Here is a 26,427-nt window from a genome sequence, read left to right as displayed (position 1 = left end):
TTGTCCACAAAAGTTGTCATGAAAAGCTCTGATGGAAAATCGATAGTCATCAGGAATCCTCACTTTAAGTCATCCACAACTTCATCCACACTCCCTAGGGGAAATTTGAAGGTAGTCAGGAAAATTCCCAACACTTAGACAAAATTTAATCATCCTGGTGGAAAATCGCCCCTAGTCTGGATTTTGAATGAAGAAAAATAAGGCCTGTCTACATTCCAAGAGAAATCCATGTCCAGTCTAGATTTTGAGTGGGGGGAAATCATGGGTAGTCAGGAATATGAGGGGAAAAGCACCTCTAGTGTGAAATTTTAACCTTTTGACCCTTAGAATATGGATCTCCATCCGGAATATGATGATTTTTTCACTCAAAACCACTAGGAAACTTCAAAACTCAGTAAAACTCATCTGGACTTGGGCGAATTCATCAAAAAATTGAGCAAAAAACAAGGAAACCTATCGAGATAAAGTGCAAAATCAACTCGAATAACTTCCTAGGAGCAAGAAAACAACTCCTAAAGGTCTTAGAACACCTTAGCACTTAAAAATCACCGACATGGACATTCAAAAACACGCAAACGCTCAAATGTCAAGGCAACACTTAGCAAGAATAAATCAAAACCCTAAGGCAACCCCTAGACTTAGGCAAAACTCAAGATCACTCTAACATTTTGACATTTTAAACACATGATCCTATTCAAAATTCAAAAACCCTCTCATCGGCATAGGCAAACACTAGGAAACTGGGCAAAACTTCTACTCTAAAAAGCGAAAAGTGGGGGTCCCCATTTGCAATGGGGCGATGTGTGAAGACGTCACAACACATAGTATGGGCAATAATGAACCTGTACAATCTGCAATGTGGTGGGAAGCCAAATCAGTAGTCATTTAGGCCTTTTGACAGCAAAGTATGCCTCATGAGATGATCACCATAACTGTTGTAGATGGAGCTTCAGATCTGCCATTGTCACTGTTGATGAATGTCACCAAAAATGCCTGAAAACTGATTGGATTTCTGCCTTATAATAGTGCCTAGCCTTTTCCAATGATCCTTGGGCAAAGAGAGGTGTAAATGCATGAAATTGTGGGTCCTAGGAAGGGTGGACCTGGTCTGGTTCAATTTCTTCAAATTAATTATATGAGCACTCTTTTCACCAACAAATGCACCAAAAGATATCGTCTGTGCCACACCTCCAATCTGCAATCATCAAAATGTGGAATCGATGCAACTATAGGGAGATATGAGTGAAAACAAGGGTACCATGAGGTCTGCAACCTCTGTCAACAGCAAGCCAAAAAAACCATGATCTGCCTCCTATCAATCTCCAAAATTGACTCAAAAACCCTTGCAAATTATCTCAAAATGTATCACCCTCCACTCCTATTAATTTTGGAATCATCAAAGGTTAAAATCGAGGCTTCAATTTACTGTAGCAAATCACTGTAGCACAGCGCTGTAGCAGCAAATTAATTATGCACAATTAGGAAGACTGAAATATCTTCTTCTCACAATAGCAAATTTGTCTTCTAAAGAAGACTTCACAAATTTGGTGCTGATGTAGACTCCGTCACGAATCTACTCCCAAGAGGAAGAACCAGGGTTTCGTCCAGCCCTTCTATCAATCTACTGAAGGTTTGCGTCCTCAGAGATTTCACCAATGCTATGCATTAGTCATTTCTTCATATCCAAATCTCCAACCTGCCTTCACCTCAATCATCCTCTTCTATTTATCTTTCCCATAACCCATCATGAGAGACTTCTAGAAGAGGGTAGGTACGCTTTATTTATTTTATTGACTTAATTATTATTTTATTTTTATACTTAAGTCACTTTTAATTAAATTAATTAAATATAAAGTCACTTTTTAATAATTAATTTATTTTAATGACTTTATAAGAAATTAATTTAATTAATTTCTCCTTATTACTCCTTTTAGCCAAAAAGCTAAAATTGGGGACATTACACAAGGATAGGACCTATTGTCACAAAAGTTTGCACCCTTGTTGAGCTATCAACCCAGCAACCTAGTGAAACATGGAAACAACCCCAAAGTGTGGGGCCTTGAATAAGGGGATTAAATCTCTGGAGAAGGCTGCCTTCCTTCCTTATCTAGTTGGAGGTGTTTAACCAACCCAACACTTTCAAATTCTACTCCTAAACCTACTCTAACAGCGTGTAGGAGAAAAGAGGTGAGAAAATGTAGAAAGTAAAATAGACAAGTTGAAGAAGTTGGTGAAGCATTAAGATCCTTGAGTGTTGATCATGTCATCTATAATTGTTGTTGGTCATTAGAGATCGAGCGTTGGGCCTTTAGGAAAATGTTGCTAAATGCTAAGGATGAGGAGTCGAGAATCCCAGAGTCTGAAAGACTGAAGGAATGAAAGGGAGGCAAGAGAAGGATATCAGGTTTCGGGGTTCGAGGAGACAAGCTAACTCTTACCAAAATGGTAAGGGTTAGATTGGTTCCCTGAATCCCAAAACCTAACAAGGGAATTTAGGGTTTCACGGTTCAAAGAAACAGTCTAACACTTACCAAAAGAGTAAGGGTTAGACTAGTTCCCCGAATCCCAAAATCCGACAAGGGAATTTGTATTTCACGGTTCAGGGTTCAAGGAAACGGTCTAATGCGTACCAAATGAGTAAGGGTTAGGCCAATTCCCTGAATCCTGAAATCCAACAAAGGAAGGGTTTTCGTAATTCGAGGTTAGGGGAATCAATCTATTGCTTAACAAAAGGGTAAAGGTAAGACCAATTCCTTGAATCCCGAAATCTGAGAAAATAAGGGTTTTCATATTTTGGGTTTCGGGGAAATGGTCTATCACTTACCAAAAGAGTAAGGGTTAGATCAGTTCCTCGAATCCCAGAATTCGACAAAAGGTTTTCGCACTTCAGGGTTTGGGGAAACAATCTATCACTTACCAAAAGAGTAAGGATTAGACCAGTTCCCTGAATCTTGAAATCCAACAAGGGGAGGATTTTCATATTTCAAGGTTCGGGGAAACAATCTATCACTTACCAAAAGAGTAAAGGTTAGACCAATTTCCCAAATCCCGAAATCCAACAAAGTAAGGGTTTTTTTTATTTTGGGGTTCGAGGAAACGGTCTATCACTTACCAAAAGAGTAAGGGTTAGACCAATTCCTCGAATCCCAAAATCCGACAAAGGAAGGGTTTTCGTAATTCAAGGTTCACAGAAACGGTCTATCGCTTACCAAAAGAGTGAGGTTTAGACCAATTCCCTGAATCCCGAAATCCGACAAGGGAAGGGTTTTCGTATTTTAGGGTTCAGGGAAATGGTCTTAACGCTTACCAAAAGAGCAAGGATTAGACCAATTCCCTGAATCCCGAAATCTAACAAAGGAAGGGTTTTCGTATTTCAAGGTTCAAGGAAACGATCTAATGCTTACCAAAAGAGTAAGGGTTAGACCAGTTCCCTGAATCCCAAAATCCGACAAAGGAAGGGTTTTCGTAATTCAAGGTTCACAGAAACGGTCTATCGCTTACCAAAAGAGTGAGGTTTAGACCAATTCCCTGAATCCCGAAATCCGACAAGGGAAGGGTTTTCGTATTTTAGGGTTCAGGGAAATGGTCTTAACGCTTACCAAAAGAGTAAGGATTAGACCAATTCCCTGAATCCCGAAATCCAACAAAGGAAGGGTTTTCGTATTTCAAGGTTCAAGGAAACGATCTAATGCTTACCAAAAGAGTAAGGGTTAGACCAGTTCCCTGAATCCCGAAATCCGATAAAGGTTTTTTGTATTTCGAGGTTCGGGGAAACGATCTAACGCTTACTAAAAGGGTAAGGCTTAGACCAGTTCCCCGAATCCTGAAATTCGACAAGGGAAGGATTTTTATAATTCGAGATTCGAGGGAACGGTCTAACGGTTACCAAAAGAGTAAGGATTAGACCAATTCCCCAAATCTCAAAATTCAACATCCTTTAAGGGAAGGAGAGTTGGCCTGTGGACCTTGAGGTATTGAAGGCAAGCTGCAAGGATGAAGGGAGAAGGCCCAAAGTCCGCCTCATGACAATAGAACACTTGAGCATTTTCTTGATTCCCCAACTTGGCGCTTGATCAACTAGGGCAGAACTAGCACATAGAATGTATCTCTAATCAGTTCTCATCAATAGACCAAGGGTGTCATAAAACAACAACAGGACTTTATCCTCATTGGCTTCATGTGGACCTTAACCGATGGTCCTTAACCATCACATGAGGTGGCCTCGTGATCCTTAACCATCTTTATGAGGTACCATACCTAGTGAGGAATCTTTCACCATTCCCCTATTGTGTCCCTTATCCGTCCACCACAATTGGAGACATCAATAACATACAAATTATGCAACACAATACACACACATTATACAGCACTATCTTTATTATCGATACACATAGAGCATGTTTGCAAAGATAAGAAGTGCATGGATATTAGATTATTCCAAGAAAGTAGTTTATAAATGCATAAACATTCTAAGTGCATAAATATTTCAAGTGAATGGATATTATAAATGCATATTATTATATTGTTTTCATCTATTCATACCAAATCGCAATCACCACCCTTCGAAAGAGTCACAACCTTTCGTTAATTATGCCCTCATTTGGAAGAGTCACTTCCTTATTTACTTCCCATTCCTTCCTTCTTCCATTGGCTCTAACTCGATTCACATGCTTCTTTCTTTTCTCCTCCCTCTCCCCTCTCAAATGAGGTTCTCTTCTCCCTTTTATATCTCATGTTTGAGGGAGTCACATTCATTTCATGCCTTTTGACCATTCATTAACGTACTTAAATTTTAATTATATTTAATTTTATATATTGTAATTTAAATGTTAATTTTGTTCTTTTATATTTTAATTTTATTATTATTATTTATTATTAAATCCTATTTCAAAACAGAAAGGCACCTCAATGCCATTTTCAACTGCAAAGAACCTGCAGCCATAATAGGATTAGGTGAAGGCAGACCTCCTAGGTTGAAGGCATGCAAATGGGAAGACTTTATAGTGAAGTTGTCAATGGAAATTCCAGACAAGAGGTTGTGGCTATGGTAAATACACAGCAATACTATAACTCAAGGTTGGCACGAGACTAGGAAAAGCACTGCCAATCACTACTGGGGCAACAATGGCAGATATCTGCCTTGCACAGAAAGAGAATGTGGTGGTTTACCATGAACGTCATGAGGTCAAGGTCTTTTGCAGATATTTAGACCATGTTATGAAGAACCTACTGTTACTCACAACAGCCTTCTGGAGGTGTAGAGTGCAGTTATGCCATGGTTTATACAAGGAAAAACAGCCTATTAAAATCGCCAATAGCTTCTTAAAGGAGTCAAATTTCCAGCTCTAAGGGTGCACAGTTCTAAAATGCAGGATGGTTGAGGACAGAAAGATGTCATGGAGGTTGAGGACAGAAAGGAAAAACAAGGAAAAACAACCTATTAAAATCGCCAAGAGCTTCTTAAAGGAGTCAAATTTCCAGCTCTAAGGATGCATAGTTCTAAAATGCAGGATGGTTGAGGACAGAAAGATGTCATGGAGGTTCCACTTCATGAATTGGACAGCTTTGGGGAAGCGGCAACTAAAGGCATGGGCAGTGTGGTGTCAACGAGGGATTATGGGTGATGAAATATTATATTGTTAGTTTTTGGTTTGTGAGAATTTGGCTGTAGGAATCCTGTGTAAATTTTGCCATTTTTGTAAGAACTGTTAAGGGGCTCTCAAACTGTTACTGCTATTATCTGTTTGCATTTTTTTTAAAATGGTTATATGAGATAGATATTTTATCTTTTACTATTGCAATGAACCATATAGAAAGCTCTCTATTTAATCAAAAATATATATATTGCAAGCTGTAGCATTTAACAAATATTGTTTTTTCTATTATATCATTGGAGTCTCACTCCTATTGGTAAAGGAATGCATAGAAAGAGCAACAAAACATAATAGTTGCAAATATTACGTAAGTAATTGGTAAAAAATGATTGTTGTATTAACAATGAGCAAATACGCTCAATAAAAAGATTTACAAAATGTACAAAACAGCAAGTTTCTAAAAAAAAACTGCGAATAAGATCAGAAAGATCTTATTAGAAATATTTACATAATATTACATAATTGAGCATTAAATAAATAATAAAGTATTATTCTAATAGCAAAAACAAAATCCAATTAAAATTGACAAATTAGCTTGCCAACATTTTCATCTCAAATTGTACCTTGTTGATATACATTATTTTCTAAATGCAAAAAGATGGTTGCACCAAAAAACATTTTTTTTAAAAGGCATTTTTAAGTAAAGTCCCATAACAGGTACAAGTCCAAATTCAATAATACAGACATTACAACAGAAGAAATGGTCTCTTAGCTTACCCTTATTAAAAAATACTGACCCAGGCCGTAAGTTCTCATGTGCCTGCACAATACTCTTCTCAATACCATCCACAATAACGTCAAATGACTGTCGAACAAAACCAAGGGATGTAACTATGTACACAATATATTGCAGGTAGCCCCCAGGGCCAGAGTGTGTGTGAATGCCACTTATGGCCACATTCTCCTTAGTGTACAAGTCTCCATACCTGCTCATGGAAACACAGAATTAAGTAAATGTTGCATATTGCTTAGGCAAATGAAAAAAAACATATTTTGCATTTCACATAGCTGACAAATGTATAAAAAGAACAAGTGAAGAGATTCAAGGAGAAATATGACATAAGCAAATGGTATATGTAGGATGAACCATGTGATATAATATCTATTTATTTATAACAAGTATACCTAGTCACAAAAGTTTGTGTTGAATAGCCACATCCTAGTTGTACCAAGCCCAAACTACAGAAACGTATGGAGTCTTGAGGAGGTCACAAGAGGAATAGAAACCCACTGGTTTAGGCCAAGGTGAAGAGACCCACAACGTACACAGAGATCAACCTATGAAGACCATTGCAGTGTCGCAATACTTTATAAACTTTCATACCATCCTTACAAGTTATAATAGTATTGTATGATTATGATATATGATATATCAAGGTAGATATAGTATTAACTACTATTGCCTATGAAACCTCAAATTATAACATTTTGACAGAATTTAGAGTGAGTTTTTTATTTCTAGTTTCAACTCCATTTAGTAAGGAGATGGTCTCAAACTGATCTCACAAATTTTAAATCTGAGTTTTTACTCACATTTTTGCTAAGGGTACCAGAGACTTGAAGGTCTTGAACACCATCCTAGGTAGTCTCCTCGGCCAGATCACCTTACCCCAATGGGGCTCACGGGGCAAACTTGCTGGTGATCGAACCCAAGACTTCAAACCAGTGTGCAGATCTTAATCACCAGTAGAACTGGCCCAACAGACTCGTATTGAGTAATTATGTTTATGAGATTAATTTCTTATAGGACACCAATTTGCTTTGTACAAATCACAATATTTTATGCAACATTCATCCAGTAATGTCCCCTTTTTAGCGCAACATGATATGGGGTGTCGTTAGCCTATTTTGACATAGTCCCGAAGGCTAACAAGGACATTGATGGGATCCTGAGGTGTTTTGGCCTAGGTGTTTTCGATTTCAGGCCAATCGGTGCTGCTCTGGCAGGGTTTCTAGACACTTACTATTTATAGTTAGTCTCCAAGTAGTGACTTGAAATTTTTAGTGTTTCCCTGGTTGGCATAATTATCAGTAAAAAATATTTGAAGGCGACAATGATATAAAGGGATTATCAACAATGTTTTAATATTTAACGATAAAGTGTAAAGTTAAATTAAATATTTAACTTTATCGTTATATTATAAGGTTGGGAATATAAAGTAATGTTTAAAATATTAAAAGTTCCCTTTAATGTGTACATTGTGGGAAATAATATTTTACTCTAAAATGTATTATCCCACATTCATGAAATGAAGTGTTTGCATCCAGGAAGAAGATATAAATGGAGGTTGAGAGCTCTCTTTTGGGATATGCTGGGATGAGATTAATGTTATGCTGTTGGATTTCGTAGAGATCTGATTATTGGGCTTGGAGGACGGAATCCCTCTTTGCTAGCATTCTCTTCGCTGTTGGAAGACACAGTCAGGAGGATTAATGGTGTTTTCATTCAGGAAACACATTGGGCTTCATTTGGTGCTCTCGCATGATGTTTTTATAGGGGTTTGAAAGTGCAGATTTGAAGATATTGATTTTGCTACAGTACCACGTGAATAGTGTTTTTGCTACAGTACCACGTGAATAGTGTTTTGCTACAGTACCGCATGAATAGTAAAAATGCTACAGTGCCGTGAATAGTGCAGCTACAGTGTGTGAACAGTGTTTTCAGCAGGTTCTATACTTGTGGAGTTCAGGTTTGAATTTGTTTATTATCATATGGTCTGTAATATTCTTCAGATCTGATTTGTATGCTTGGAGTTGGAATTAAATAAATACCATCAGCATTAATCTTCTTGTTTTTGGTATTTGATATGTCTGGTTGTTTTTATATTGAATAAACTTTGAAAGCTTTACAATAAATATCAGTTTATCCAATTTATCCTATTGCAAATCAAGAACCAAAAAAATCCAGTAGTCAGCTTGCAAGCCAACTGTTTGACAAAATTACACTAAGTAAACAGGACATAAATTTAGTGCCGAACAGGGGGTGTCCATTACAGCTGAGGTCTGGCACCAAATCCAAATTAAACAAAACCCTTAGTCTTGTCAAGTTACCACTAAATCTAGACTTATTTGGTTATGTGTGTGCGTGCACCAGAGTCTTGTTAATTGGCACATGTATGTGTAGGCTATTTGTCCTAGTTCCTGCATTTGGCACCATTGCCCAATGCACTCATGATTGCTTACTCACAAGAAGTTGAATTGTAGTAAAATGAAAGAAACATGTAACAATATCAAAATATAGTCCACTTCCTTAGTTGTGGTATTTCAGAGCTCATTGTATCTTTTAGAACCCTTTTATTGCTTTCATTGGTTAATGAAAATTTACACCAGTCAATTGTCTTTGTCATTAGTTAATAGAGTTTTATCAGTTGGTTGTACCTTTCTGTTTATGTATAAGTACGCAACCCCCATGCAAAATGAGATGAATAAGTTTTATCACTTGGTTGTACTTTTCTGTTTATGTGAATGAAACATCCCACATGAAAAATCAGATAAATTCCCAAAGGTAAAGTAGCTATAAATAAACCCCAAGGCCTTAAGAGGTAATTTTCATGTCTTAAACATAGTGATCCATGCACATCTATCAGGCTTGTCTGGGTAAAGTGCAGAGTTCTTGGCGACACGTTTGGCCCAAGTTGGTATCCATTTCTTCTCAAGAAGACTGTTTCCTCTGCCATATAGTATCTGATATATTTTCAGTGATATCATAGATGCATTTTATTTCCAGTTTCAGCAACAGGAGTACTCTTTAGAATAAATTGTACTTTTCATAAATGTTTCATGTTTACAGTCTTCAAAGAAGCAAAAAATAGAAGTTCAAATTTCAATTTTACTAGACCAGAGGAAATTCAGTAGCTATAGCAGGTTTATGGGTGGGCTCATAACAAAAACCAAAAATAAAAGAGAGTGGGAGAGATGTAAAGAAACAAGAGACAAAAAGAGCTCATTTTCTACTAGAAATTGACAATAGTGAGGAAGAGGTGGTGGTTACCAATTTATGGCATTACATAAAACTGCATCTTAAGAGAATATAGTACAAGGAAAATCAATACTATTGGCACCTTTGATGGGAATTTGTGCTAACAGTTACAAATTGGATATCACAAGGAAAATGGAATGGAAGTCAATGATGAGGACAAAAGTATTGTTCTATGAGTGTCAAACATAGACTAGAACATTTGTTTAGGTATTTTCACGGATACACCTTATGTAATTTATAGTTGTCAGAATTGAAGATAACAAAACATTATAGGCAGATGTATAGATAACTAAACTATATATACATTATATAATGTATAGACTAGAACATTCATTGAATAAGTATTATGTATGTGGGATGATATGCATTGTGACAATGTTGATTAAAAAAAAAGGACATAAATTATTAGAGTGATACAGGTGATGATGATGTTAAACATAAGGCTGTAAAAATGACGAATGTTGACTAATGAACCCAAGAATACCAATGAATCATTACCCTGGAAAATAAGATTCTACTTGAATAAAATACAATACATTACAGAAGGTCTTGCTTTACAAAAACTTCAAAAATCAGAAAATCTAGAATTCTGACTGGCTGATGATGAAGGGGAACGGTTATAGGACACCTCACTAGGTACACCTCATATGGATGGCAAGGGCCACATGAGGTCAAGAGGGAAATGTTGTATGAGTCAGATAAATGAGACTCCCAACAAGTTGTTGGTACAAAGTGCCATCAACAAAAGGTGAAGAACATTGAGCCTCAAGTTTGACTCCAAAAAGGAAGGGAGTCACGGCAGGTTTACAGTTCTGTGCACCAATGTTCAGGCTTCAGGCATAGATTCTGAGTAGCATCTTGATCTAGAAAATAAATTTGTTAGCAACATCTAACACTCCAGGAACAGTGTGGAAGAAAACAGTCAGCAATAAACTGTTCATGGAGTGCATATACCAGAAACCTTGAAGGATGTTGGTATGATGTAAATGAAGATCCTGTAAACTCCTTTTACCTCAAGAAATTATCTCCAAGTCACAAAAACAATCAACCTTGAGGTTAAGTCTCACATGGGCATTTGGGTGTATGGATGTGCATTGCTGTTCATATTGTCTTGACTCTTATTGTTTTCTTAACAGCATTAGCAGGAATCATATATTTGCGTCTTGATGTATTAGTTCCTTACCTCTCATCTTTGTCTTGTCCATGCATCTATCCCTTGATGCATAGTCCCATTTGACTCATCAGCATCTCCTCTACATACCCCAAATTTGGCACACAGTTACCTTGTCCTATCATTTTGTTATTTGACAACTGGTTAACAAAACTTATTTCTTTAACCGAACTTCCTTCTTTAGCCTGCCAGTTCAGAATTTTAAAATTTCAGTCCGTTCATCAGTTTTTCCATTCTGGCTTAGTGCACTAGTTATCTGGCCATAGTTTGGCCAGATTCAGACTTTCGACCATTCATCAGCTTTTTCATTGTCTTAGTGTGCCAGTTATCTGATCACTGTTTATCAAAATTTTCTCCTTTATCTGCCAATTTCAGAATTTTGAAAATTTTCAGTCCATTCATCAGTTTTTTCATTGTCTCAGTGCACTAGTTTCTGCAGATTATCATCTGTCTTGCACTTATCCACATATGTTTAACTTAAGATTATGTCAAAAATCCATTTATACATTATACATGTCCCTTTCTAGCTTATTTTCAATTATTTTGGCACATTGTACTTAGTCCTATCAAAGGTAGCTTCATCTTGTACCTGCTACAGTTGAGTATAGCTGTTTATCAGCCATAGGTGATTCATATGCCAAGAACTGCCTATCCTTTTTTAAGTATTTTGTTCCACATTAATATCACCCTACCTACATATAGTCTATAGGTGAAACTCTTGCCTGGGGATCACTTTCTGCTCTCCTTCTTTATAAGGTCTAAAAAGGAATTTTTCAACCTGCTACTGTCACAGATCTTGGGTAAGATTCTACTATAGTCTATTTTCCAGTTTGCTATCTTCTGGTTTTGGTCAGTCACTGTTCAATCATCCTTTCACCCTACAGTTTGCAATCTTGGAATCCTACTCAGCCATATAGCTCCCCTGACATTCCCTAGTTAGGGCAATCCTTTCAGAGTAGCATCAACCATCAAATCTTGCTGCACCTTTCAAGATTTCGTGATCTTACTTCAACATCAAGGTGGTCCTTGCATGGAGAATTAGAGCTTGCCAAATAGACAGCACACCAATTCTTCCTCAAGCAAATGTCGGTCTCTTATATCCAGCCCGATAAGCTATTTATTCCAGGTTGGAAATTTCCATTTTTCTTCCCCTTTTTTTTTATTTTATTGGAGTTAATGTTTATTTTGAATTTTATGGTTTTCTTTGCTAGGAGAAGTGAATAATCTGGGTAAGGATAGAAATATTATTCAATATTAGCTTTCAACTTTGTGTAATAACTAATAAGGGAACTAGGTAGTACAGATCTCCTCCTCTATCCTTTTGTTTCAATTTCTAAAGGAAAAAGAGAGTACATTTTGTTGAAAATGTAGCTAGGTCGTATCCCTTGATTGGGCTGACCTAGCTTGGTAAATTTTAGATGTGGCCTTTGGCCTTCAAATTTATTATGTAATTTGTAAAGGGTTATTGGTTAGGTCCTAACGTATGTAACTTGTGGTTATAAATGGGTCTAATCCCATAATGTAACTTGTGACCATTGAAGATTGGTCCCGCCTAGGCACATAAAACACTCAAAGGGCAAACACAAATGTAACGTGTGGAAGCATGGACCTATTCATGTAACTTAAACTAAAAGCATTATATTTTGGCGCCAAAGTCCTTAGCCGACTAAGGCAAGATATAATGCTTGTACCTCCTATATAATCAATGGATTGTAATCCATTTCATAGACAATAATGTGCACTTGATCAGGGAATACCACTCTGCCAGCAAATTCAATGTTGAAGTCAGCGAATATCCTCCAAGAGTCAGCTAACACATTCTGAGTGACAGCGAATTCACATTCTTGTAAATCGGCAGACTTCTGATCCAAGAAGCTATCCTCTTGCTGTGCGAACTATATCAGACTGATCTGCCCTAAGGTCTGCCCTACATCTGATTGAAGATTCAGTCAAGTTCAAATCAGAACTTGTGATTTAGATAAGTCAATTCTATCATGCCCTAGGTGGGCGAATTTGTATATGATTATCTTCTGACATTAATCTAATCAGATCTGAGATCTCTGGTTGCTGGGTTTTTCCTCCAAGAGGGAGGTTTTCCCAGGGTACATGTGTGCTATGCATATGAATTACTTTGCATTCTGATTTTCTGTTCTATACTGCTAATCTGATTGCTAAAATTAACATGGTATCAGAGCTCTAGGTTCGTATAGAGGTTGTGATCAGATTTGTGCTCATATCTAACCTGTTGTTGAAAGGTTTAGTCCTCATGGCTTCTTATATCAGGGCTGAAGATAGGTTGGAAGGTTTCACAAATTACTCCTCTTGGAAGGTCAGGATAATGATGGCATTGAATGATCTTGCTGAATATGTTGACAAGAATGCTAAAGAACCTGAGGATGAAAGTGAGAAAGAAGATTGGAAGAAGGACTTCCAAGCTCAAAGGATAATAATAGACTCCGTCAAAAATCACTTGGTGCCATCCATCTCCATGAAGAAGACCGCTAGGGAGATGTTCACCACATTGGAAAAGATGTACGAAGTCAACAATACCAGCTACATACTTGCTTTAAGGAATCAGCTCTCTTACATCAAATTAGAGAAAGAACCTATTGCTGCTTACTTCATGAGAATCTCTGAACTAAGAGATCAGCTTGCTACTGTTGGGAAGAGCGTTGAAGACAGTGACTTATATATGACTGCCCTAAATGGTCTTCCTCCCTCTTGGGAACCGTTTGTTCAAGGAATCAGTGCCAGAGTTGAGCTTCCTAAGTTTGATCAATTAATGGGAGATTGCATTTAAGAAGAGTCTCGGCTGGCTGCAAAAGGAAAAATTAAGAACCCTTATGATGAGCAACATGTCCTCTTGGCTAAGAAGGAAGGCAGCGATTGGAAGAAGAATGATATCGAGAAATAGAGATTTCAGCTCTTCTACCCCTCATTCAAGGAAGAGACCAAGAGACTTATCTCACATCCGATGCTTCCGATGCAACAAGCTTGGCCACTTTGCAAGGGACTGTCAAATTCAGGACGAACAAGAAGATGCAAACATAAATGAAGTATCAAATCCCCACAATCGTGAAGATTTCCTCTTTTGATCTATTGGTTTGTGATCCATCCCTAAGTTAAAACTTCTGATCTTGTTGTTTTATTTCAATAATGAAGTATTGGAAACTAACCCTTACAGCTGTTCTAGAAGGAAAATTTTCAGTTCCTCAAGCATGATCCAAGAAGGCCCACTTCAGCTCATGCCATCGGATCTAGATTTGAAAGTCTACTCAAACTTTCAAACCTTCTCTTTATTAAGGATACAAATTGATAAATTCTATTTTAAATTGATTCCAACTTTAAGTCAGGAAATTTGTTGTGGATTTATCATCTAGATAGGGTTTTAGAGGGAGTCTCATGATACTGTCAAAATACCTTATTTCAATAAATCTTATTGCTGGTTTTCTAAACTTTGTGTTTCATCTCTAATGATGGATTTAATAAGAATATGTCTAATGTATGATATCTACTTGATTATAGCAAAGTTACTTCCTTTTGGAATTGATAATATATATCTAATATTCCTTGTCTATTGCAAAATGTTTTTATGATGATACTAACCATGATACACTGGGTGTATCATCCACCCTCTGCGAAGTGCAAGGCGGCAGTGCTCGCTCACCCTCTACGGACTGCAAGGTGGCAGTTCTCTCTCACCCTCTGCGGAGTGCAAGGTGAGTCCACCCTCTGCAGAGTGCAAGGTGAGTTCACCCTCTGCGGTGTGCAAGGTGACAAGTTGTCCTTCTCTGTGAAGAAGCTTATGTATCCTCTACGGTTGTGCATGATTTATGTTGTATGGCTATATGTATCTTTGAGTATTAATTATCGCAGGTGTGCATAATGGATATCATGGAAGGAATCCATGACCGTATTCTTTGAATCCATCCTCTGCGGATGTGCATGATGGATATCATGAAAGAAATTCATGATGTGTATTTGTGTATTCATTTCCTGCAAGTATGCATGATGAATATCATGGAAGAAGTACATGATGTATATTGAATTCATCTTCTATGAGAATGCATGGTGGAAAGAGTCCATGAAGCATGGTCATGATGTAACTTGATTAATCAAAGGGATCCTCCCTAGCTAAGAGGGAGTGTTGAAAATGTAGCTAGGTCGTATCCCTTGATTGGGCCGACCTAGCTTGGTAAATTTTAGATGTGGCCTTCAGCCTTAAAATTTATTATATAATTTGTAAAGGGTTATTGGTTAGGTCCTAACCTATGTAACTTGTGGTTATAAATGGGTCTGACCCCATAATGTAACTTGTGACCTTTGAAGATTGGTCCTACCTAGGCACATAAAACACTCAAAGGGCAAACACAAATGTAACGTGTGGAAACATGGACCTATTCATGTAACTTAAACTAAAAGCATTATATTTTGGCGCCAAAGTCCTTAGCCGACTAAGGCAAGACATAATGCTTGTACCTCCTATATAATCAATGGATTGTAATCCATTTCATAGACAATAATGTGCACTTGATCAGCGAATACCACTCTACCAGCGAATTCAATGTTGAAGTCAGCGAATATCTTCCAAGAGTCAGCTAACACATTCTGAGTGACAGAGAATTCACATTCTTGTAAATCGGCAGACTTCTGATCCAAGAAGCTATCCTCTTGCTGTGCGAACTATATCAGACTGATCTGCCCTAAGGTCTGCCCTACATCTGATTGGAGATTCAGTCAAGTTCAAATCAGAACTTGTGATTCAGATAAGTCAATTCTGTCATGCCCTAGGTGGGTGAATTTGTATTTGATCATCTTCTGACATTAATCTAATCAGATCTGAGATCTTTGGTTGCTGGGTTTTTCCTCCAAGAGGGAGGTTTTCCCAGGGTACATGTGTGTTATGCATATGAATTACTTTGCATTCTGATTTTCTGTTCTATACTGCTACTCTGATTGCTAAAATTAACAATTTTGTTGTTCTTTTGTTGTCCACAATCCCTCTTCGCACAGCACTCCGCAAATTAGTCACAAGAAGTGTAAAAACTAAAAACAGCACTATAAAAGGCACAAACCTATCTCAGCCACTGTTGACACCAGATTTCATCACAGCATGCATAAAGGATATTTCCTATTACACACTTATGCATCTACATGTCACTGCCTGCTCCATATGTGTTGCACTCAATCTAGCTACTCTATTACATATTTTGTGTTTCAAACATCTTCTCTTGAGTCATCCATTTCCTGTCCCATTTTTAGCATCCAAATCGACCAGATTTACATTTCTTCTTGTCACCTGAGGTGCCTACACATCGTAAAATTCAATCAAGAAAATCAGTTCTAGACTCATCCATGTATTCAATGTATCACTTTCATGTAGATAACTTGCCACCCAAACCTCTGGACGAGTTCTTTTTCAAGCTTATTGTTTCAATACCACTTCCCACTCCACACATGAATGATGTGATAAAAACTTCAGTCTTTTATCTTGCTTCAAAACCTAAGTTGCCGGTTCGGGTTCAAAGAACCAGTACGCCGGTACGGCGAAATTTTGATAAGGGGTTTGGGTTCGTTAGTACAAAAACATGTAAATTATATATATATGCAGCCTATAAGCATGAATTAAGATTAGCATGTCACATAGCATCATATAAACAACAAAACCAAAATAAACTTGTAATCATAGCATCATGATCATACCATAATAGAATCATATACATCAAGTTTAATATCAAAATGACAAAATATTCAAGTATCATTGTTTCGACTTTCAACAATTTTAAGTTTAATCATCAAATGGATTCTCTAATTCATCATCCTCATTCTCCTCCTCCTCCTCATCCTCCTCGTCATTGACATTGACATTAGATGAACCAATGCCAATGCCACTTGCACTACAAGTTTGCTCGCTATCCGAGTCATCAAATGCAACAAGCTGAGAAGCGAAAGCATCCAAATCAATATGCTTTGGCTCTATATCCTACATCTTCATTTCCCCTTGCTTGTAGTCATGTCGCTTGTGTGAAATGAGCCTAGTTAATGTTTTAAAACTCACTTTTAGGCTTATATTTTAATTTTTTATGTGGTGGATTTCAAAAAAATAAAAAAAATAAAAAAAAAACACCATTTTTGGGCCATCAAACCCCCGGGTTTGACCTGGGTCCTCCTGGGTTCGACCTGGTCCGAACCAGGCCTGTGAATCACAGACCCTGTCCAGACCACAGGCAGACGGGATCAGGACCAGGACTGGACCGGACCAGTATCAGGGGTCTGGGGGGGTGAACCCTGCAACTTAGTTCAAAACCAATTTCTTAACTGTCAAACTCTAACTTCAACTTTCTATCGTTCATATGTGTTTATAACTTTACTATCAATTTGCCATGAACGTCACAACTGCACCAAAACATTCATCTCCAATCTGTGCTTGCCAACTCTATCAAAGAAACCAAAAACCAAATAATTACAGAAAAAGTTGAATAACACACTAATGTTAGAGGGTAATCCGGTACAATGTGTACCTTCATTAGGCCCTTCTGCTTGCAAATTTTGCTCCTATGTAACTACGGAAGTTTCTTGAGCTTTGGAGAGACTTAAATGGGCAGGGGCAATAGTTTACAGGGATTTTGGATTTTAAAATGATCGAGAAAATCATGTTGAAAAGTAAGAATGAAGGCTTTCCCTAAGAGTGTCAATATGAGGGAAATGCGCAAGAAAGCAATGAAATGTTTTTCATATCTACTTATATTATAGATGATAATAAGCTTTTTTTAAGTCGGATAGTACTCTTATTCTGACCACTGATTGAATATAATTTCTTCTATTCACTTGCCCAGGCATTAAACATTACAGATCATCCATTTTCCAATATCTTCACACGATGGCCAAATCAGAAGACACTACAATTGGCTTATTAACATTCATGAGAAGAAAACATGGATGCTTAGTACAATGGATGACAATTAACAAAGTGCAATGGATGACCATCAACAACCTTGAACATAGGTGATCGCCTGTCCAATCCGATTAGGATATTGTAATGTTCCCTACTAGGAGGCTGCTTGTTTCCCAATGAATGAACACGCATTACTATACACTATTATGCTTCAATTCATATTTCTTAAACTATTACATGAATTATAACACATTCAACTTTCATTACATTAAGACCTATCTTAGCTTCTTTCCTAATCCTAATGAGAGATACTGTCATAGGGCACTGACACCACCTACAAGGAGGCTCCCTCAAGGCCCAGTACTACGTCCCTATCCGTTTTGGGCTTACCATCACTTGTGATTGTATTTACTCGCCTTTCCCTACACACAACAACCTATCCACTTATAGGACTTAGCATATGAATTAAGACTAGGCCACTAATATAATGAACTGTCATGTATTATGAATGCATATGAAATTAAGTATGACTGTCATACATATCGCAGTCTATATTAATATTAAAGTTAAATTCTGCATAAGAACATTATCAAGCTTCATATATTAAGAAAACGTATTAAGCACATCCCCATGCATACCACCAAGAACAAGGATGATACCACCAAGAACAAGGATGTTACTGCCTGTAACTTAATAACAGTTCTGATCTGATCCGATCGATGGTGATTTCACTGGATGGTGATTTAACACCTCTTTATCATGTATGCCCTTTGGCAAGAGACACACCCTTTCATCATTAGCACCCTTTGAAAGAGTGCGACTCTTCATTCTTTCTGCCCTTTGAAAGGGACACAACCTTTCACAATCAGATCTGCACTTCTTATTTAAATCAGATCTGCACTTCTGATTCCCAATTATCCCCCCTTCAAATGAGTTCTCTACTCCGGGAGTCACAACTTATCATTTCATGCCTTTTGACCATTCATTAACTTTAATCAAATTTTAATCATATTTAATTATATTCTTGTATATTTTAATTTAATTTTTATTTTTATTTTTGTGTATTTTAATTTTATTATTATTATTTATTATTGAATTATATTTCAAAGTGGGGACATTACAGATATTATAGTGCAAAAATTTGGAACTACAACTGCCATAAGTAAAAATGGCCCAAAAGTTATAAGTATTGTGTGAAGGCTGACCTGCAGACCTTAAACATAACTAAGCTTTCCTCTGCAGCTGAAACCATCCCATATCAAACAAAATAGTTGAGTCCACAAGATCAAGGGGAGCTGAAGCGATTGGAATCCAATTGATTGAGGTTCTGAAGGCAGCTGGACCTCTTTTCAAGCATTTTTGCAGTATGTTGTATAACTACACCACTTGAATGCTTGTAAGGACAATTTGTTCTTGTGTAGTTGCATTAATTTCTTGTAAGCTAAAACATAGGGAGTTGAGTGCTAGTAGGAGTGATTGATTCAGCAAGCTGTAGAGCTGGTTTGCAATTGTGAAAAGTACCATCGTTCTTGCAAAGTGCTTCTAGAGCCCTTTAGGTAAGTCGCTTGGAATTAATTTGACAAGATTTTGGCTTGATGAGACTTATACCACTCTCTTCATAGAGATTTTCACCCACAGTGGGTTTTCTCCAGACCAAATTCTTTATCATGCTTTGTTTTTCTGGTGTGTTTCAAGTCAATATTCCTAGGGGACGCATCTCTAAAGCCTAGAAACTCAACCTGAACATCCAAGACATTTTGGGGGCACCAACAAGAAATCACCCCACCCTATCCTTTTTTCCCAACAGATCAGCACATCCCCTTAAATGGAAGAAATTCAGGGGATGCTCCCTTTTTTTTCTTTTAATAAGTATGCTCATTGCTCTGGCATCCCCACAACCACCAGGGAACATCATGACATTCCTCAACAGTCGAGAGGATGTTAGCGCATTCCAAACATCATCCTCTTTAAAAAGAACAAAAGAAAAGGAAAACAATCCAAAATGCCTAAAACCTAAAAGTTATAGAATATTTAATTAGTATTTTAATGGTCATTAGAGTAATTTTTGCTTTATTTAGTTTTCTATTTTTGGCTTCTATTTTTAGAAGCAGTTGTTTTTTTAGAAATATCACCACTTGTAATCGCCTATTTAAACAGCTCTACAATTGAATAAAGGAATCCAATTATTTGAGCTATCAATTTTTCATGGTATCAAAGCGAGTCGATGGGGCTTTTTCAAGGTTTGGTGAATTTTTTAATAAAAACTCGTAAGCCCTTGCCTGGAATTTATTTCCAAAAATTTTTTAATCAATTTTTTTATGAAAAAATTGTTGGAGTTTTTGGGTTAAGGATTTTGTGTTTAGCAGGAATTTCTTGGTCCAAACCTTAGAGGGTTTTGAAAAAGAATTTCATGGAATTCTGGGCGGTTTATTTTTGCAAGGTAGTTCGTTGATAGAATGACAATTAAGGGAGGGTATTAGAATATTTAATTATTATTTAATTAGTATTTTAATGGTCATCAAAGTAATTTTGCTTTATTTAGTTTTCTATTTTTGGCTTCTGTTGTTTTTTTTTAGAATGTAATGTCCCCAATTTTAGCCGCTAGGCTAATAGGCGTTATAAGTCTTATAAAATCATTAAAATAAATTATTTATTAAAAAGTGACTTTATATTTGATTAATTTAATTAAAAGTGACTAAAGTATAAAAATAAAATAATAATTAATAGTCACTTATTAAAAATAAATAAAGTGTACCTACCCCCTTCTAGAAGGTGTATCATGACGAGTTATGAAAAAGATAAATAGAAGAGGGAGACGGTGGAGAAGGAGACTAAGATTGGAGTTTTAGGTATGATGAAATGACTGATGTGTGGCATTGGTGGAATCTCTGAGGACGTAAACCTTCAGCAGATTGAGGAAGGGCTGGACGAAACCCTAGTTCTTCATTTGGGAGTGGGAGATATTGAATTTTCCACATTGTGCATAATGAGTTGATGGTGGTTGGAAAGGACAACTCAGTCCCTTCACTCTAGCTCAAGGAGAATTTATATCAGTTATAACAGTTGGTGAATTACTTCAGATTTCATTGGCCACGATTTGACATTTAGTGGTTTGGTGAATGTAAATCTTTCATTGGAGACCAGCGATATCACCTAGGAGGGAGGCGATATCATTTTGGAGACTTAGAGGTGAAACCGAAGTGTATTGCAGACATACATCAGAATTGTGCAGACCTCGCTTAAACCTCGACTTAGCTTAATACCCATTATTGATGCTTCAAGTCACAAGATGAAAGGCAGCGATCTCAGTTAGGGAGCAAAGCGATTTCCTTGTGACATTTGAATGCCCTTTGGTGACAAAACAAGGAACATTTTCTGACAGACTACGGACTGATGCAGACCTCTCGACATTCATGGTTTGGTTCATAGTTCATCATCGATGCATCGGATTACATATTGGAAGGCAGCATTTACATCTAGTGGAATAGGCGATCTTCTTGGTGACAAATTTTAGAGGATTTGCTGATAGAATCAATCATCCATCAGTGCATAGTCAGATTCAGACTTGAAACTTCAGAACCTTCGATTTGGATCACTTTCACATAATTTAGTATCAAGATACATCCGTTGGTGAAGCGCTGTCCTCTAGGATTGAGGCTGACCAGTATAGGAGGTGATTGGGGGCACTTGGATGCAGATTTTATTGTCTTCTCAGACTTGTCAGTCACAGCAGCAGGGGTGACATGAGACAGGGTTCAATCTTGCACATTGGAGACACTTTGCTAGTGGATATTACTTGACTCTTCATTGCTTCATTGGGCGATTTCTTCCAGGTGCATTTGGCATTAGAATCTCTATGTATTTATCAGCTATACACATGTGTTGATGGCTGTCTTGTGTCTTCAGATACTCTGAAATTCCAATGTTAAATAGATAAGCTTTGGATACTCCATTTGTCATTGTAATGAGTCTAATGTTTTCAAATGAAGGAGTAATAAAGTTGCATTCCAAATCCATGTATCATCTAGATATGCGGTTGCAAGCCAATTGTTTGACTAAATGTCTATTGGATTTAGTTGATCATTACAACCTATGGAAGTCATGATTTGGTATTATATTGTTAGAATTGAAGTTATAGCATTGTGTATGTTAGTATGACATTGATGAGATCATTGGCAAACTTCTTGGGTGCTGTTTTACAACATGAATTCTGCTTAAAAAACTAAGATCAGCAGTTTGAGACCTTGAATGACAATTGTTTGATAATATTCCTTGGGTTGGAATACTTCATTTCTACTCCTATTTGACCAAGGGATATTACATAGAAACATCACCGCTTGTAATCCCCTATTTAAACGGCTCTACAATTGAATAAAGGAATCCAATTATTTGAGCAATCAATTTTTCAAAAGTGCCACCCTACCCCCCCACTCCAACCCAAAAACACTTTTAAAACCCTAGCCCATAGCTATTTCATAATCACTGAAAAAGAAGAAGAGAAAATAAAGATAATATACGAGGAAGAGGAAGTTCTTCTTGTAAAACCAGGTAAACACATTGCTACATTAACTGTTTTTATTTTTGCTTTTCCTCCCCTTGTAAATGCCAAACTCCAAGCTTGTATGCTTTCCCATTATTTTTCTAATTTCAAATTTGGTTTTTTATTCAATCTGATTTTTCAACATATTATACAATTCAACATCAAGTTTTTTTCATTGTCCATTGGTTCGACATATTAGAAAAAAAAAAAATCTTTACCGTTTCAATTTTGAATGAAAGAATATGTTGGCATAAATAGTTATTCATCATGGATATTATTACACCTTACTTAAGTTTACTTAGGAAATGCATTTCATAGTAGTTTGGGTATGAGACACTTGGGTGTTTGTGCCACGTTGGGATAGTGTGTGTAGGAGAATTTTCACCTTTTATGGTGTGATCTTGTTACTACTTTAACATATCCACTTATTGTGGAGTGATGATTCCACCTTCGGTGGGTGATCCACCTCATGTGGAATATTTTATTGTTTCTCCTACCTACCACACCTATTTCCTACCTACCCTTGTTTCTTATTGAGCCACATGTCATATTTGTGTGCTCACATATCCATATTGCTTTGCCTATATAAGCAGGTTCATCTACATTGTATGTAACAATCTTTTTTTATTTATTGATGAGAATACAGTTTATTCTTGTCCTATATTTTGTCTCTATTTGTACATTTCATTGAGCTCTTGATCTTGGCAAAATCTCACATGGTATCAAAGCTATTAGAGTATCATTGATTCCTCTTTGAGAGGCATTATTGCGACGTCAAGAGGCAAATCTGAGGAGCAGCATCTTTTGGAGGCGTCCTATACCAGATCTGACCTCGCCATTGCGTCCAGGTGGCCGTTTCCATGAATTTTGAGTATAAATTCGACCTATTTTGGTGAAAGTCAAATTTCGGGCTTGGAGGAAAACATTTGCCCAATTTGGGCGGTACGGTACGGATTTGAAATTAATTCATATTATCATTTCACAAAAAAAAATTCGACCACCGTACTACAGGTCCTGTGTGCTACAGTTGCCACCGTACCTCCTTCCCAGGCCTGCCGGCACCTCCGCCCCGTGGTCTTTCCGGCATCTTTGGCCACTGCTGCATCTCCCGTCATGATCTTTCATCCTCCCGTTGTGGTCTTTCGTCATCCCTGCCGGCCACCATGAACTTTGCCGGACCGGACTGCCGACCACGGTCCCGTGCCGGCCACTGTGCCAATCACCGCTGCCTGTTGCCCTCTCCCACCAGCCGCTACACCACCGGCAAATCTTGGCCCCACACAGACCCGGACCCACCACATCCGCTACCACGCAGACCTGCCAGGTCCCTCCACCTCGTCTGCAAACAGAGCCAACACACCTGCCACGTCAGCAATGCCACATCACCTCCGCCACGTCAACAATGCCACATCACCTCTGCCACATCATCCGTTTGTACAGTACGAACACCACGTAGGCAAAGAGGCAAAGTTTTTGCGATGGCTAGACGGTCGTCAAATTTGGGCTCGCAGTTTGCTGACGTCATCATTTTTTGAAATTTTGACAGGTCCCTCTCATTGATCTTTTTGATTTTGCAGTTCAACTTCAAATGGCCATATCTTGCTCATTTTTGCTCCTTTTTTGGTGCAATTTTTTTTGAAATGGGCTAGAATTTCATGTACTTTCTCGTGGTGGCATTATTTTATGATTGGGCAACTTTTGGGACTCCGTTTGGGCTCATACGAACTCCTTTTCAAGTGCCCTTTTTTTTAAAAGTGCATGATTTTTCGTCTACTCTCATAATATGCTATCAGTTTGCAGCAATTTTGGGTAGAAATTGTACTTTCATCATATGGTCATTTTTGGCCAATTTGGCACTTGTATTACATAGATCTATCTTGTTGGTCTTTTGCTTTGTAGTTCTCAGCCTATTGGGGCAGTTGCAAAACAAAATCAGAAGTCCACCGTGCCATTGTTTGCAAGTGGCCTATTGTACACGCACTGCATATAAAGTGCCAAAATCATCATTTTTTTTTATTTTTTTTTTTTGGGGGGGGGGGGGGGTCTCTTGTGCTTTTGTGCTCTTGTGTTCCTTCTTTTTTGTTGCTATGGGTTCTTCTAAATTTCCTCTCTTAACTCCTCATAATTATGCTACTTGGAAAATTGATGCATGGAGTAAACTTATGGAGAAAGGACTAACTCATTATATTGATGGAACTATTGTTGCTCCCGATGTTCCTAAGGTTGATCCAATTGGTCACTTGAATTGGCTCACTAAAAATATCATGGCAATTGGTACTTTAAGAAAGTATGTATCAAAGGATCTCATTTTTCATATTGAGAAATGTATGTATCAAAGGATCTCATTTTTCATATTGAGAAATGTACTCTAATCAAGGATGCTTGGCAAAAGTTTCAAGACTTGTATGATCAAGTTGATGAGATTAGGGGATATCAGATTGATAGTGATCTCACCATGTTAGATCCCAAGAACTTCGATACTATACAAGATTATGTCACTAAGGCAAAAGAGTTGAGGGCACAACTCGAGGATTGTGGCATTGATAAGAAGGATGCTCAATTGATCTTCAATTTGATGGGCAAGCTTCCACAAGAATATGCAGCATTTGTTTCTAGTTTCCAAACCCATAGGATAACAATGGGTTCAAGCTACACAATGCCTACTTTTGATGCTTTCATCGAAATGTTGATGATGGAACAAACTAAGTTGATAAGCATGGGCATTCTTAAGGCTTCTAAGTCTCAAGCATTAGTGGCAAATCAAGGGAACAAAGGAAATCAAGGAAAGGACAACTCAAACAAGAAGAAATGGCAATCAAAGCCTAAGGACAAAGCATCACCTTCTCCACAACAAGGAGATTCATCCTCTTCCAAGAGGAACAATTCACCAAAGAGGGAGAGACCTACTTGTGCCTATTGTAAAAAGTTTGGTCATGAGGAGCGTCGTTGCCATTCTAAGAAGATTGATGAGCTCACACATATCCTCAAAAAGCATAACATTGATTTGCCTAATGTCTACAAGAAGGAGGATTCATCAACTTCCACTTCCTCACATTCAAAAGGGAAAGGGCAAGCATTCATGGCTTCAACAAGTGGGAAGACTCACTCTTTTGGAACAAGAAAAGGAAAAGCTCTTTGTGCTACTACAAGTCATGATTCAAGGAGATGGCTTCTAGATTCAGGGGCTTCTCATCATATAGCATCTTCACAGTCTATGTTCTCTACATTTGAGCAATCATGCCGCAGATTTTGATGGGCAATCATACATACATGGATGTGATTGGGAAAGGATCTATTGCCATTGGGGATAACTCCTTCAATGATGTGTTGTGTGTACCCCATTTGACAAACAATCTCCTTTCCATCTATCAAATCACACATTGCACAACTAAGAGAATTGTGGAGTTCACACCCGAGTCAATTTTCATTAGAGACTTGGAGACTAGAGCTATCATTGCGACTGGGGTGGTTGATCATGCATCTCGGTTATACTCCTTTTCAGATTTTGTTGATGAAGATGATTTCACATATGATGATTCTACACATGATGATCACACTTCTTGTGATGATTCAGATTTTGAGAACTTTGGGTACTTGAACATGGGGATTCTCACATGTGACCCCGTTCTTGAGCCTTGTGTTTCATCTCCTCCTATTGATATCACATCGCCTATTGCACCTAATGATGCGGATAGTGCGACGGTTTTGCCTTCATATGATTCAATGCAGCAGGATATTCATTGTCTTCCAGCTTCAGTTTCATGGGATGAGTAATTGACAAACGTTGCAGGTTTGTTTGTGGAATCGTACATTGCAGGTTTGGGAGACATCATTGATGACATTCATCTTCTCTTTGATGAAGATGATCCTTCTTCAATTGTTACGAGGGAACACTCTAACCCTCTTGTTCATTCTTTACATCATCATTCTTTCGAGGTTGATAAGATTGTGGATACTTATGTACAGTAGTTGGAGGAGGTCTTTTTATGTTTAGAGGAGACATGTGAGTCTTTGGGACATGTTCTACATTCATCTCCACTAGATCTTGGAGTGCCTTTTTCAGCAGTGTGGAGCAGTTCACCACCTTTGGAGGGGGTATCTTTCATCATCAACATGGGGACACTTGAGCAGTTTTCAGAGACCTTCATTCATCATGAGTTTTTTTCCTACATCTTCCCTTCATGATTG

General features: G+C 37.7%; 1 protein-coding gene across 2 annotated transcripts in view; it reads right to left on the bottom strand.

Annotated features, from left to right (window-relative positions):
• The window catches only part of LOC131032722 (neutral ceramidase 2), a 57,104-nt gene that overhangs the window by 18,138 nt on the left and 12,539 nt on the right, over positions 1-26,427 (bottom strand). For both annotated transcript variants that reach the window (XM_057963756.2, XM_057963755.2), the window contains exon 2: positions 6,372-6,580. In XM_057963756.2, coding sequence (XP_057819739.2) covers positions 6,372-6,580 — 209 coding nt within the window. The remainder of the gene's footprint in view (positions 1-6,371; positions 6,581-26,427) is intronic.

This window comes from Cryptomeria japonica, chromosome 5 (assembly GCF_030272615.1).
Source record: "Cryptomeria japonica chromosome 5, Sugi_1.0, whole genome shotgun sequence".
NCBI lineage: Eukaryota > Viridiplantae > Streptophyta > Pinopsida > Cupressales > Cupressaceae > Cryptomeria > Cryptomeria japonica.
The sequence above is the reverse complement of the archived record's forward strand: the minus strand, read 5'-3'. Positions and strand labels throughout refer to the sequence as shown.